This window comes from Scyliorhinus torazame, chromosome 1 (assembly GCF_047496885.1).
Source record: "Scyliorhinus torazame isolate Kashiwa2021f chromosome 1, sScyTor2.1, whole genome shotgun sequence".
NCBI classification, from domain to species: domain Eukaryota; kingdom Metazoa; phylum Chordata; class Chondrichthyes; order Carcharhiniformes; family Scyliorhinidae; genus Scyliorhinus; species Scyliorhinus torazame.
This window is the reverse complement of record NC_092707.1, coordinates 224285760-224301647: the sequence shown is the minus strand read 5'-3', so window position 1 is coordinate 224301647 and position 15888 is coordinate 224285760. Positions and strand designations below refer to the sequence as shown.

The 15888-nt window shown below is 41.7% G+C and overlaps 1 protein-coding gene across 4 annotated transcripts in view; it reads left to right on the top strand.

Annotated features, from left to right (window-relative positions):
* The window catches only part of LOC140419086 (zinc finger protein 292-like), a 277845-nt gene that overhangs the window by 138279 nt on the left and 123678 nt on the right, over positions 1 to 15888 (top strand). For all 4 annotated transcript variants that reach the window (XM_072502855.1, XM_072502854.1, XM_072502860.1 and 1 more), the window contains one exon: positions 1596 to 1674. In XM_072502855.1, the coding sequence (XP_072358956.1) occupies positions 1596 to 1674 (79 nt within the window). Of the gene's footprint in view, positions 1 to 1595; positions 1675 to 15888 lie in introns of those variants that run through there.

The window sequence follows — 15888 nt, the reverse complement described above, 5'->3', positions numbered from 1 at the left end:
TCAGCAATTTCCACTTTTATGTTGCTCAATATACATTGGATACATCTCATCAGGTCGTGGTACCTTATCGGTTTTAAGTAAACTTGGCCTTTCTAACACCTCTCAATTGTAAATTCCGAGAGTGTACCGCGTCCCTCTTCTCTCACCGCGGCCTGAGTAGCATCATCTTCCATTTTAATGACAAACGCAAAGTACTCAGTTGTACCTCCACTTTCTCTTGCCTCCATGTGCAATTTTAAAAAAATCCCTGAATCAGCCCTACCCTTTTATTATTTGCATGCTTATAGAAGATTTCGGGATTTCCTTTTATGTTAGCTGCCAGTCTCCTTTCATGTGCTCTCTTTGCTATTCCAATTAGGTTTTTTTTCACTTCACCTCTGATCCTTCTATATTCAATCTGATTTGCCATTATATTTTCTACCTGACATCTTGTTGTCCGTGCACTTCTTCCCTTTCATCTTCATCTCTCATCATCCATTGCACTCTAGATTTTTGTCCTACCTTTCCTCTTCAAGGGCCTATTCCATGACATTACCTGCAATATGTTTTCACTGAAGGTGACCCATTTTTCAGCCACCATCTTTTCTGCTAATACTTGACTCCAACTCACTCCGCTCAAATGCATTCTCATCCTGTCTATGCTGGCTTTCCTCAAATTAATTAACCCTACTCTGGATTGATCCTTGTTGTTTTTATGTGGCCAACCTAAATCTTGTGATACAATGATCTCTGTCCCCTAAATGCTCTCCCACTGATATTTATGAGGATAATCTTAAACTGGGCGGCATGGACTGGTTGGGCCGAAGGGCCTGTTTCCATGCTGTAAACTTCTATGATTCTATACCTCAAAGGTAGGCCATCTCATTTCCCCAGAACCAGGTCCCTCTCATATTGGAATTTTTTGGAATGTGTTGTAAATCTTGTACATTTTATCGCCTACTTGCAGGCTCTTTCAAATTTGTAAATCTTGATTATATATGCAAAGAATTTTGCTATTGACCGTTTCATGTTCTGCATAATAAAGATAGTGACGGTTGGTGCCAGAAAAAAAAAGCTGATGCAGCAGTATTTTATCTGACAGCATATCATGTCCATTTTCTTTACAGAAGCCTTTTATGTGAGAATGTGGGTCTTCCCAACAAGTATGCATGCCCCTTGCATTGAACGTGGAATGCAGTATAGGAAAACATGCCTTTTTACTGCTAAAACAAAATGTTTTGCCCAGTGGCTCTAGAATTCCTTGTTAATAGCATTTTAAGCAATTAAAGCTTTTTGTTAGGAATGACAGCAAGTATGGATTTAGTGCATAAATCTTGAAATATGTAATTTATTTAAGAAACTTTGAATTAGTAGGCTGACTATTTTGGATTGTCCCTAGAAACAATTTTTGTGTTTTAATTTTTGGTACATAGTGCAATAATTTTTGCAGTTAAAGTTCAGACCTGAGTTTGTTTGGGGTGCATGCTAAAGTTTACCAAATGCGGTTGTATAAAATATATTTAAAAATGCTGTTGTATAAAATACACAAAAATGCTGTTGTATAAAATACATATAAAAAAATATAGTTTTAATATGGTTATCCTTTATCCATTCAGAAGCTGTACTGAGCTTTTGCTTTGCTTGCCGGATGAAGTGCCAGGTACGCTGTGGGAGCAGTTTCAAGATTGTGTACAGGTAAGTTGAACTACGTGGTGTGACAATGAGTGTTATCCATCAAACAGCCCCACATGTTGATTCTTGGCAAACGTTCAGTGTAGTGTCCACCTATGTAAGTTTGCATGAGTAAGAGGGAAAACAAAACAAAAAAAGAAAATACTGGAAAAGCTCAACAGGTCTGGCAGTGTGGAGATAGAAAATTGTTCATGTTGGAGTCTATATGACTTCAGAGCTGAAGAAAATCCTCTTGTGCAGTAACTGCTTTGAAGCACATTTTGATGGTTTCCCAATGTTTAATAGTCTTTTTCTGCCTGAAGGCTTGAATTGCAGCCTCATTTCATCACAGAAGAAAGCTAAAGTATCTACTATAATGTTAAACAAACAACCTTGCAAAGATATAGTTACTCATTCAGCAGCAGATTAGAATGGCAGCAAGACAATCAGAATCAAAATAGTAAAATAAACATGAAATGTTGCAAATACACACGTCTGGAAATACACATTTGTGGAAAGAGAAGTAGGTTTAATGGTTTTGGTCGTGACCTTTGATCAGAACTGGGAAATGTTAGAACGCCGTCTCCTGCCAATACAAGATGGCCACCGATATTTGTCTGCAAACAAGAAAACCGCTGGCTGATTTTGTCTTTCCAAACTTGGGTTGAGCTGGGGGCAATTTTTAAATGACCAATTATCATGGTAAATTGATGTGGCGTGATAAATGAAAGGAGTGGAGAACTGCAGTCATACAGATAACAAATCCAAATATAAACGGGCCCCACAGAGACTAGCTACAGTATAGACCAATGGTTCCCAACCTTTTCCATGTCATGGCAAACTTTTGTACTATATTTTGAGGCACACCTTCTATTTTCTCCAACTGAAACTCCCTCTATTGAAAGTCTTTTATTCTTAAAAATCTACTAGAACACATCAAACCAACATCATAATACAATTTTCATTAGTTTAAGAAGTCTACAATGAAAGCCTTATCACCAGTTGCATGTCAAATGCCATTTGCTCCCCATTCAAGATTTAGATTATCTTCAATTTAAGTCTGTATTTCTCAATGTGAAAGTTCATAAGCAAAGGAAATGCTGTAAACAGCATCTTACCGAAAACATTAATGTGACACTTGCCACTTTTTCCTACCAAAGGGCCAGTTTTGTTCTGAAGCCTTCAGTTTATCTGCGGCAGTCAGAATGTCCTCGTCTTTCCTCTGCATTTTAACTTTCAACTCACTCACATTTTAACTTTCAACTCACTCAGATGGCTAAGTATATCTGAAGGATGCACAAGCATAGCGCACTAAGAATCATATATTGAATCTTTGTATTGCAATTCATGCAGAGTTATGTATGTTATGGAGCACATAAACACAGGAGAGGATCTTTCCCAGAGGCAGCCATCGCACTTCTGTGTGCATGAGTAAACCCTGGTGATACTCGTCCCACATCTTCACACAAAATAGTAAACAAGCATGATTTCAAAGGATGTGATTTTACATGATTCATAACATTCACCATTTTTTCCCAATACTGCATTTAACTCTGATGGCATTGCTTTGGCAACAAGGGTTTCATGGTGCAAGATACAGTGGATGACGGTCAGGATTTTCACTTTGCTCACAAATCCTTTGACTTTTTTTAATCATGGAAACTGCTCCATTAGTGCCAATGCACAATTAAGATTGTTTTCCCCCAGATAAGCAGTTGTGACATGAAAGATGGTCTCTCTAGTTACATGACCAGGCGTTTCTTTGCCAAAGAACTAATTCTCTGATAGATGACCTGTCAACAAACATGACATTGGCTTACAGCTGGCAGGGTCTGCTAATATCTGCAGAATCTTCAATCTGCAGGGCACATTTTCCACTAATTTCTAATTTCTCTTGAAGCACCTGTTCAATTTCAACTGACATTTCATCAGGATGCTATCTGATTGTATTATCAGAAAGAGGAACTTTGTCGATTTCCTTGACAGCATCAGCTCCCAACATTACTGTCAGAATGTGTTTGCATGCCTGCAGAATTAGGGTTTCAGCAATGGTGCACAGTTTCTTCAATTTTGCTACAAGCTCAGCCACCAGGTAACTCACCACCTATGCATTATCTGAAACCTGTACACACCATCATACGTTGGTTTTGCTTTACGTTTTGTGTTCTCAGGCGCTTGATATACTGTATATCCTTGCTGGAGAGTGAACCATGTTTTCTAATCGAATGGCGCTTCACGTATCTGATATCGTTGCAAAGTTTGAGCGCTTCTCCCTGGAAATTGGGCATTTTGGGACAGGGCAAGCAGCATCACCAGTCCACCAAAATCCACAGGCCGAGTACCTGTTGTTGAACTGTCTGTATAAACTTTTATTTTCTCCTGAGGTTTTGCGTTTTCAGCCACGTTTGAATCAAAACGGGATTCTTCACTTCTCTTCAAAAACTCATTCATGGAAAACTGTGTAGTCGAACACACTGCACAAATATTCTCGAGCATCGACTTGAAAGCACAATTTAGCTCTTCGGCAATGCTATGCAAAACACTGCTCCAAAGGTGTACCCTTGCTCCAATGCCTCACAGCAGAGTTACCAATCTTTGGTTGCCTTCTCTAAACTGCAGGGCTTCTTTTGAGATCTCTCCGATCACTGGGGCTTCTCCTGAGCCCGCAGCCTTTTCTCTAATTGGAGCCTGTTTCTCCACTTAACTTTATTGGTTACTATTTCTTACTCCGTCTTCTTCCCTTAGAACTTTTCGTTTTTATTTCTGCCTTGTCCCTTCTCTTGTTTTTCCAATCTCCCTTTCTCTCCGCCTTCTCCCTGGGTTTTCGTGCCCTTATTGAAGTTTGACTCTTTGCGCAGTTGTGCCAGACCTTCACCTTCAGCTCTGAAGTCGTCAACGCCAAGTCTCGATGAACTTATGGCCCCTCATGCACGTACCAGCGGGAACAGGCCACACATGCGTGGTTCAGGGTTTCTATGTTAGTCAGTCCCGTGCGTGCAAATGAGTTGATGGGGTAGATAGAGAGGAATTAATTCCTGTGGAGGGAGAAGCCCTTAATCTCGAAATAAGAGCTGGGCTGTTTATGGGTTGATGCCAAAAAGCACTTGACATAAAGGGTAGTGAAAATCTAGAAAGCTCTCTCCTGAAAGATGGTTGAAGCTAAATCAGACCATTTCAAAATGGATCAATAGATTTTTGTTGACGAGGGTATTGAGCGTTATAGAACCAAGGTAGGTAGGAGGAGTTAAATTCTAATAACCTAATTGAATGGCATTATTTAATTTGAGTCTACAATTGCCCCTTAATCAAGAGGATAGCTGTAAAACTAATTTTTTAAGAATAGATTCTATTTATAAAACTTCTTACGATATACTTGCTGACTGGGGCATATGAACAGGAGTAGGTCATTCAGTCCCGTGAGGTGGTTCTATCGTTCAATTAGATTTGTATTTCATTTACCCACATTTACCCCATATCCCTTTATGAAAATATGCTTCCTGATTTCATTCCTAAATGACCTTGTTCTAATTTTAAGGTTGTACCCCTTGTTCTGGCTTCCCCCGCAGAATAAATTATCTATAGCTACCCTATCAAATTCCTTTAACATTTTAATGATTTCAATTGGATCTCGCCTTCAACCTCCAGTTTACACAACCTGTACTCTTAATGCAGCCCTTTAAACCTCTGCACTATTCTGAAGAATCTGCACTAGTCCCACCACAATGCCAGTAAATCCTTCAGTGCTATGTCCAAAGCCCATGCTGTACTCCCGAGAACCCTGCATCACTACAACTGAAACTTCACCTTGTATTCCAGCCTTCGAGGCAACAACTAACATTCTGTTAAGCTTTTTGACTCTTATTTTTATACCTGCATTAGCTTTTAGTAATGTACATGAATACCTGAATGCTCGTAGTATTCGGAATAAGGTAAATGAGTTGATGGCGCAAATCATCGTGAATGACTATGATTTAGTGGCCATTACTGAAACATGGTTAAAGGATGGTCACGACTGGGAGTTAAATATCCGAGGGTATCAAACTTTTCGGAAGGACAGAGTGGATGGTAAGGGAGGTGGTGTAGCTCTGTTATTTAAGGATGACATCCGGGCAACAGTAAGGGATGACATCGGTGCTATGGAGGATAAGGTTGAATCCATTTGGGTGGAAATCAGGAATAGTAAGGCGAAAAAGTCACTGATAGGAGTAATCTATAGGCCACCAAATAGTAACATTATGGTGGGGCAGGCAATAAACAAAGAAATAACAGATGCATGTAGAAATGGTACAGCAGTTATCATGGGGGATTTTAATCTACATGTTGATTGGTTTAACCAGGTCGGTCAAGGCAGCCTTGAGGAGGAGTTTATAGAATGTATCCGCGATAGTTTCCTCGAACAGTATGTAATGGAACCTACGAGGGAACAAGCGGTCCTAGATCTGGTCCTGTGTAATGAGACAGGATTGATTCAGGATCTCGTAGTTAGGGATCCTCTCGGAAGGAGCGATCACAATATGGTGGAATTTAAAATACAGATGGAGGGTGAGAAGGTAAAAATCAAGCACAAGTGTTTTGTGCTTAAACAAAGGAGATTACAATGGGATGAGAGAAGAACTAGCTAAGGTAGACTGGGAGCAAAGACTTTATGGTGAAACAGTTGAGGAACAGTGGAGAACCTTCCAAGTGATTTTTCACAGTGCCCAGCAAAGGTTTATACCAACAAAAAGGAAGGACAGTAAAAAGAGGGACAATCGACCGTGGATATCTAAGGAAATAAGGGAGAGTATCAAACTGAAGGAAAAAACATACAAAGTAGCAAAGATCAGTGGGAGACTAGAGGACTGGGAAATCTTTAGGGGGCAACAAAAAGCTACTAAAAAAGCTATAAAGAAGAGTAAGATAGATTATGAGAGTAAACTTGCCCAGAATATAAAAACAGATAGTAAAAGTTTCTACAAATACATAAAACAAAAAAGAGTGGCTAAGGTAAATATTGGTCCTTTAGAGGATGAGAAGGGAGATTTAATAATGGGAGATGAGGAAATGGCTGAGGAACTGAACAGGTTTTTTGGGTTGGTCTTCACAGTGGAAGACACAAATAACATGCCAGTGACTGATGGAAATGAGGCTATGACAGGTGAGGACCTTGAGAGGATTGATATCACCAAGGAGGTAGTGATGGGCAAGCTAATGGGGCTAAAGGTAGACAAGTCTCCTGGCCCTGATGGAATGCATCCCAGAGTGCTAAAAGAGATGGCTAGGGAAATTGCAAATGCACTAGTGATAATTTACCAAAATTCACTAGACTCTGGGGTGGTCCCGGTGGATTGGAAATGAGCAAACGTGACACCACTGTTTAAAAAAGGAGGTAGGCAGAAAGTGGGTAATTATAGGCCAGTGAGCTTAACTTCGGTAGTAGGGAAGATGCTGGAATCTATCATCAAGGAAGAAATAGCGAGACATCTGGATGGAAATTGTCCCATTGGACAGGCGCAGCATGGGTTCATAAAGGGCAAGTCGTGCCTAACGAATTTAGTGGAATTTTTTGAGGACATTAACAGTGCGGTAGATAACGGGGAGCCAATGGATGTAGTATATCTGGATTCCCAGAAAGCCTTTGACAAGGTGCCACACAAAAGGTTGTTGCATAAGATAAAGATGCATGGCATTAAGGGGAAAGTAGGAGCATGGATAAAGGATTGGTTAATTAATAGAAAGCAAAGAGTGGGGATTAATGGGTGTTTCTCTGGTTGGCAATCAGTAGCTAGTGGTGTCCCTCAGGGATCAGTGTTGGGCCCACAACTGTTCACAATTTACATAGATGATTTGGAGTTGGGGACCAAGGGCAATGTGTCCAAGTTTGCAGACGACACCAAGATAAGTGGTAAAGCAAAAAGTGCAGAGGATACTGGAAGTCTGCAGAGGGATTTGGACAGGCTAAGTGAATGGGCTAGGGTCTGGCAGATGGAATACAATGTTGACAAATGTGAGGTTATCCATTTTGGTAAGAATAACGGCAAAAGGGATTATTATTTAAATGATAAAAAATTAAAACATGCTGCTGTGCAGAGAGATCTGGGTGTGCTAGTGCATGAGTCACAGAAAGTTGGTTTTCAGGTGCAACAGGTGATTAAGAAGGCAAATGGAATTTTGTCCTTCATTGCTAGAGGGATGGAGTTTAAGACTAGGGAGGTTATGCTGCAATTGTATAAGGTGTTAGTGAGGCCACACCTGGAGTATTGTGTTCAGTTTTGGTCTCCTTACTTGAGAAAGGATGTACTGGCACTGGAGGGTGTGCAGAGGAGATTCACTAGGTTAATCCCAGAGCTGAAGGGGTTGGATTACGAGGAGAGGTTGAGTAGACTGGGACTGTACTCGTTGGAATTTAGAAGGATGAGGGGGGATCTTATAGAAACATATAAGATTATGAAGGGAATCGATAGGATAGATGCGGGCAGGTTGTTTCCACTGGCGGGTGAAAGCAGAACTAGGGGGCATAGCCTCAAAATAAGGGGAAGTAGATTTAGGACTGAGTTTAGGAGGAACCTCTTCACCCAAAGGGTTGTGAATCTATGGAATTCCTTGCCCAGTGAAGCAGTAGAGGCTCCTTCATTAAATGTTTTTAAGATAAAGATAGTTTTTTGAAGAATAAAGGGATTAAGGGTTATGGTGTTCGGGCCGGAAAGTGGATCTGAGTCCACAAAAGATCAGCCATGATCTCATTGAATGGCGGAGCAGGCTCGAGGGGCCAGATGGCCTACTCCTGCTCCTAGTTCTTATGTTTGCTCTCCATAGTGCTTAGTTTCTCAACGGCTACAGTACCTCAAATCCAGCTATCCGAAAACTGGCAGTCCAAAACCAGAACCATTTTTTTTTTAAATGGGCCATGCAAAAATTAGAAGTTCCATTAAATGAATGAAAAAACTTTTTGCTTTGGGGAGTTGCTGTATCTGCATAGTGAACATGCGGATTAGTGATCTGCTTCGCCTGCTGTCATTTCTTGCACTGTTGAGTGGGGAGTTAGTGGGAGTGACCCTTGACCCACACAGGATTTAGATGTTTCCGGCGGGATAGAGGGGGATGTAAAAGGGGAGGCGGAGTTGCGCTACTGGTTCGGGAGAATATCACAGCTGTACTGCGAGAGGACACCTCAGAGGGCAGTGAGGCTATATGGGTAGAGATCAGGAATAAGAAGGGTGCAGTCACAATGTTGGGGGTTTACTACAGGCCTCCCAACAGCCAGCGGGAGATAGAGGAGCAGATAGGTAGACAGATTTTGGAAAAGAGTAAAAACAACACGGTTGTGGTGATGGGAGACTTCAACTTCCCCAATATTGACTGGGACTCACTTAGTGCCAGGGGCTTAGACGGGGCGGAGTTTGTAAGGAGCAACCAGGAGGGCTTCTTAAAACAATATGTAGACAGTCCAACTAGGGAAGGGGCGGTACTGGACCTGGTATTGGGGAATGAGCCCGGCCAGGTGGTAGATGTTTCAGTAGGGGAGCATTTCGGTAACAGTGACCACAATTCAGTAAGTTTTAAAGTACTGGTGGACAAGGATAAGAGTGGTCCGAGGATGAATGTGCTAAATTGGGGGGAGGCTAATTATAACAATATTATGCGGGAAATGAAGGACATAGATTGGGGGCGGATGTTTGAGGACAAATCAACATCTGACATGTGGGAGGCTTTCAAGTGGCAGTTGAAAGGAATTCAGGACCGGCATGTTCCTGTGAGGAAGAAGGATAAATACGGCAATTTTCGGGAACCTTGGATGACGAGAGATATTGTAGGCCTCGTCAAAAAGAAAAAGGAGGCATTTATCAGGGCTAAAAGCCTGGGAACAGACGAAGCCTGCGTGGAATATAAGGAAAGTAGGAAGGAACTTAAGCAAGGAGTCAGGAGGGCTAGAAGGGGTCACGAAAAGTCATTGGCAAATAGGGTTAAGGAAAATCCCAAGGCTTTTTACACGTACATAAAAAGCAAAGCGGTTGGCCCACTGAAGGATAGGCAAGGGAATCTATGTGTGGAGCCAGAGGAAATGGGCGAGGTACTAAATGAATACTTTGCATATTTCTGTCAAGCCATCGTATTTCACTATTCACCAAAGAGAAGGAATTGGTAGATGTTGAGTCTGGAGAAGGGTGTGTAGATAGCCTGGGTCACATTGAGATCCAAAAAGAAGAGGTGTTGGGTGTCTTAAAAAATATTAAGGTAGATAAGTCCCCAGGGCCTGATGGGATCTACCCCAGAATACTGAAGGAGGCTGGAGAGGAAATTGCTGAGGCCTTGACGGAAATCTTTGGATCCTCGCTGTCTTCGGGGGATGGACTGGAGAATAGCCAATGTTGTTCCTCTGTTTAAGAAGGGTAGCAAGGATAATCCCGGGAACTACAGGCCGGTGAGCCTTACTTCAGTGGTAGGGAAATTACTGGAGAGAATTCTTCGAGACAGGATCTACTCCCATTTGGAAGCAAATGGACGTATTAGTGAGAGGCAGCACGGTTTTGTGAAGGGGAGGTCGTGTCTCACTAACTTGATAGAGTTTTTCGAGGAGGTCACTAAGATGATTGATGCAGGTAGGGCAGTGGATGTTGTCTATATGGACTTCAGTAAGGCCTTTGACAAGGTCCCTCATGGTAGACTAGTACAAAAGGTGAAGTCACACGGGATCAGGGGTGAGCTGGCAAGTTGGATACAGAACTGGCTCGGCCATAGAAGGCAGAGAGTAGCAATGGAAGGATGCTTTTCTAATTGGAGGGCTGTGACCAGTGGTGTTCCACAGGGATCAGTGCTGGGGCCTTTGCTCTTTGTAGTATATATAAATGATTTGGAGGAAAATGTAACTGGTCTGATTAGTAAGTTTGCAGACGACGCAAAGGTTGGTGGAATTGCGGATAGCGATGAGGACTGTCGGAGGATACAGCAGGATTTAGATTGTTTGGAGACTTGGGCGGAGAGATGGCAGATGGAGTTTAATCCGGACAAATGTGAGGTAATGCATTTTGGAAGGTCTAATGCAGGTAGGGAATATACGGTGAATGGTAGAACCCTCAAGAGTATTGAAAGTCAAAGAGATCTAGGAGTACAGGTCCACAGGTCACTGAAAGGGGCAACACAGGTGAAGAAGGTAGTCAAGAAGGCATACGGCATGCTTGCCTTCATTGGCTGGGGCATTGAGTATAAGAATTGGCAAGTCATGTTGCAGCTGTATAGAACCTTAGTTAGGCCACACTTGGAGTATAGTGTTCAATTCTGGTCGCCACACTACCAGAAGGATGTGGAGGCTTTAGAGAGGGTGCAGAAGAGATTTACCAGAATGTTGCCTGGTATGGAGGGCATTAGCTATGAGGAGCGGTTGAATAAACTCGGTTTGTTCTCACTGGAACGAAGGAGGTTGAGGGGAGACCTGATAGAGGTCTACAAAATTATGAGGGGCATAGACAGAGTGGATAGTCAGAGGCTTTTCCCCAGGGTAGAGGGGTCAATTACTAGGGGGCATAGGTTTAAGGTAAGAGGGGCAAGGTTTAGAGTAGATGTACGAGGCAAGTTTTTTTACGCAGAGGGTAGTGGGTGCCTGGAACTCGCTACCGGAGGAGGTGATGGAAGCAGGGACGATAGTGACATTTAAGGGGCATCTTGACAAATACATGAATAGGATGGGAATAGAGGGATACGGACCCAGGAAGTGTAGAAGATTGTAGTTTAGTCGGGCAGCATGGTCGGCACGGGCTTGGAGGGCCGAAGGGCCTGTTCCTGTGCTGTACATTTCTTTGTTCTTTGTTCTTTGTTCACACCTAACCCAGCTCGGAAATTTTCAGGCTGTTGCACTTCTCTGCACAGCTTGCACCTTGAGTATTTCTCTGTAGTGTTCCAGTGACGCAAAGTTAAGTTAAAGCACTATCCAGCTTTAGTGTGGCAGCCTTGGACTTCAACTTAATCACTGTAAGTCTTTATCTAGTTAACACCACAGCTATTTTGAAGTGCCTGGGGAGCTTTTCCAGAAAGCTGTACTTGGTTGTGAGAAGCCTTGCCTGTATTAAGAAATTATTCCAATTTTTCTGCCTTGTATCCAAAAGGGATGAAATCAAACTTTCCCAAATTAAACCCCATCTGACAAAGTGCACAAGTGTTTTTTTTTAATAAACATCAACTTAATGCTCGTCCAAAATATTACAAACCGCCTTTAATGCATCAAATCCATTTAGATCCTGAAAATGTCATGTGACAGTTAAACCAGATTTAAGAAATGAGTGTTTATAAATGGTTGTGTATATAAGTATAAATTTTGTCAATCATGTCACACAATGTCAAGTGATAGGGAAGCCTGAAGCTGTGATAAAACCAGCGCCCTTAGTACCTATTCCAGCATTTGAGGAACCTTTTACTAGGGTCCTAATTTATTGCGTTGGACCACTTCCTAAAACAAAAAGTAGGAATCCATATCTTTTGACGATAATGGATGTGTCTACTAGGTTTCCAGAGGCCATTCCAGTACGTAATATTACTGCTAAAAAGATTGTCGAGGAGTTACTTAAATTCTTTACTAGATATGGACTACCTACAGCAATACAATCGGATCAAGGATCAAATTTTACCTCCAGTTTATTCAAAGAAATTCTGGGTAGCTTGGGAATATAACAATTTAAATCAACTGCGTACCATCCAGAATCGCAGGGAGCATTAGAAAGGTGGCATCAGATATTAAAGACCATGTTGAGGGCTTATTGTCAAGATTATCCAGAGGATTGCGATAAAGGAATTCCATTCGTACTGTTTGCAATTAGGGATGCACCTAATGAGTCAACCAAATTTAGTCCTTTTGAACTAGTTTTTGGTCATGAGGTAATAGGTCCATTTAAATTGATTAAGGAAAGATTTGTGAGTGAGAAATAGGAAATTACATTATTGGATTAAGTGTCAAATTTTAGGGAACGATTAAATAGACCATGGTGAATTGGCTAGACAACATTTAAAAGTTGCACAAAATGTGATGAAACGGGTTGCGGACAAGAAATCCAAAGTTCGTAGTTTTGCCAGTGGAGATAAAGTTTTAGTATTGTTACCAGTGGTAGGTGAACCTTTAAAAGCAAGGTTTTGTGGACTTTATCAGATTGAAAGTAAATTAAGTGAGGTGAATTATGTGGTAAAACGCCAGATAGAAGGAAAACTCACCGAGTGTGTCATGTGAATATGCTTAAAAGGTACTTTGAAAGGGAAGGAGAGGAAAAGGAGGAGGTTTTAATGATTCTAACTCAAAGTGACAAACCAAATCCAGATGACTGTGAATTTGACATACCTCCAATTAAATTGAAAAACGAGGTTGTTCTTAAAAATTGGGATAAATTGTTGTTACCTTCCAGAGGAAAAACGGACTGACCTGAAAGAGTTATTGATATCATGTGGGCATGTTTGTAGAGATAAATTGGGAAGTACTAAAACGGCTATACATGATGTAGATGTGGGAAATGCTGTTCCAATCAAACAACGTCCATATAGATTAACCCTTTAAAATTGGCACAGGTTAACAAAGAGATTGAGAGTATGCTTAAAAATGGCATAATTGAAGTGGGTTGCAGCCAATGGAGCTCACCCATAGTGATGGCACCAAAACCAGACGGTACCCAACAGTTGTGTGTGGACTATAGAAAGGTTAATAAAGTTCCAAGAACGGACTCCTATCCTATCCCACGTTTGGAGGATTGCATTGAGAAAGTGTGACAATGAGCTTTTATTTCCAAACTGGATTTACGTAAAGGTTACTGGCAGGTACCTTTATCCGAAAGGGCGAAGGAGATTTCAGCTTTTGTGACTCCAGATGGTATATACCAATTCAAAGTTATGCCATTTGGCATGAAAAACGCACCAGCCACATTTCAACAGTTAACTAACAAAGTTGTTTCACGATTACCCAATTGTGCAGTATACATCGACGATCTGGTAATCTTCAGCCAGACATGGACAGAACATTTAAAACATCTGATGGAGTTATTCGATCGACTTCAGGAGGCGGGTTTGGTGATCAACCTAGCCAAAAGTGAATTTGGAAAAGCCCAAGTCACTTTCCTTGGCCATACAATCGGACAGGTTTGAATGGTCACACGGGATGTGAAACCAACAGTTATTGAGGAGTTTCCGATACCCTCAACATGAAGGGAAATAATGCGATTTCTTGGCACGAGTGGATTTGATCGAACATTTGTGAAAAGGTTTTGTAGCGTGATTGCTCCACTGATGGACTTGCTGAAGAAACGTCGAAAGTTTCAGTGGACAGCGGACTTTCAACAGGCATTTGACGGCCTGAAAGCTGTGATAACCAATGCTCCTGTGTTGGAGAATTACAAGGGACTCTACGAGCAGATTGAACTAAAGTATCTGACTTTAAAGAGAAATGCCAAAGCGTAGAGGAATGGATGGATCGTGCAGAGACCTTCTTGTTCAAAGAGACTGGCAATCGAGAAGAATTCTAGTTGGAGGAAGAAGAACAAAAATGGACTATATTATTATATCTGTTTGCGTGTGTTTTTTGAAATGAAAAAGTTTATTTACTGTGTGCATTTCTTAAAGGATAGTGAAAAGGTGAAAAATGAAATCATCTTGAAGTTAATGGTTTATTTATTTTTCTTGGGGGGAGGTGTCATGTGAGAGTACCTTTAAGAAATGGGTGTTTATATATGGGTGTGTGTATATGTATCTGTAGTGAGAGTACCGTTAAGAAATGGGTGTTTATTACTGCAGCGATGTCAGTGGGTGGAGCTGGGCTGTCTGTCAGCTTTGTACTTTCGTTTTAGGCTGTTTACTGCAGGGTGTGTTTTAGTTTCGTTTTCAGAGCTGGATAGCTGCAGTCACAGCCAGAAGGTGTAATCTAAAGACTAAATCGATCCTGGTGATTTAAAACTAATAACAGTAGTGGCTTTAACCTGGTAAAAGGTGTTTGAAGTCTTATGGATGTTAAAAGGAAAGCTTAAAGGATTACTTAGTGTTGTATTCTTTGGGGGTTCTATTTGAATTAATGGTTGCTAAGATGTTCACTATGTTTTAAAAAGGTTAACTTGAGTTCATAGAATAAACATTGTTTTGCCTTAAAAAATACTTTTCCATTTCTGCTGTACCACACCTATAGAGTGGGCCTTGTGCTCTCCATACCACAATCTATTAAAAGTTGTGGGTCAGGTGAACTCCATGATACACTTTGGGGTTCTCTAAACCCTGGCTCATAACAAAACATCTGACGTTTTGGTTAGTGAGGGGTCGCAGTGGGCGAACAAACAGCATTTGAGCACATGTTGCATAAAAAAACTCTTATTACTGGGCTTAAATGCTTTCACTGGTCTATCACAGGGTTATTGGAATTTCTCTGCCACCAGAGATGGTGGATGATGAATTCTCCATAACACAAACCCAGGGGGGGGAAGGGAGGGAAGAAGCTCTGTGCTTGGGTGGGAGGAGATAGAAATTGGATGGTATGGTGGTGGCAGTGCTGGGGTCATGGATTCAAGAGTGGGGCTGGAAAGGAGATTTGGAGATGGGGATGGAGAGAATGGTATTTTCTATGCATCTGTTAGTTGGCCTGCTAGTTCTAGGAACTATAGTTCCAACTCAGCAGTTGTTGATCCAAAACTACAAATAAAGATGCTCAGCTACAAGAGGCCCAGCCTTTTGAAGTAAAAACTGTAACATTTATAGAGGTCCATGGGCACTCATTGCCACCACAAGCACAGAACATCTGAGCAAACCTCCACAGATGCATCTGACCACCGTTGGCGTGCCTACTCTCTTTACTGATCTACTAACAGATCCCCACCAGCCCATTCCTTTCCTGCAACAGCAAGATCACGCATCTACATAGGACCTTTAACGTTCCCAAAGTGCTTCACAGGAGTGTTATCAAACCGAATTTGACAGTGAGCGACAGAGGAGGTATTGAGACAGATGACCAAAAGCATGGGTCAAGAGAAATATTAGGAGGGCAGCACGGTGGCGCAGTGGTTATCATTGGGACTATGGCGCTGAGGACCCAGGTTCGAAACCCGGCCCTGGGTCACTGTCCGTATGGAGTTTACATATTCTCCCCGTGACTGCGTGGGTTTCACCCCCACAACCCAAAAAGATGTGCTGGTTAGGTGGATTGGCCATGCTAAATTGCCTCTTAATTGGAAAACAAAATAATTGGGTACTCTAAATTAAAAAAAAAAAAACACTTCCGGGTGCGGCTATGCAGAGCTAGGTCGCATATTC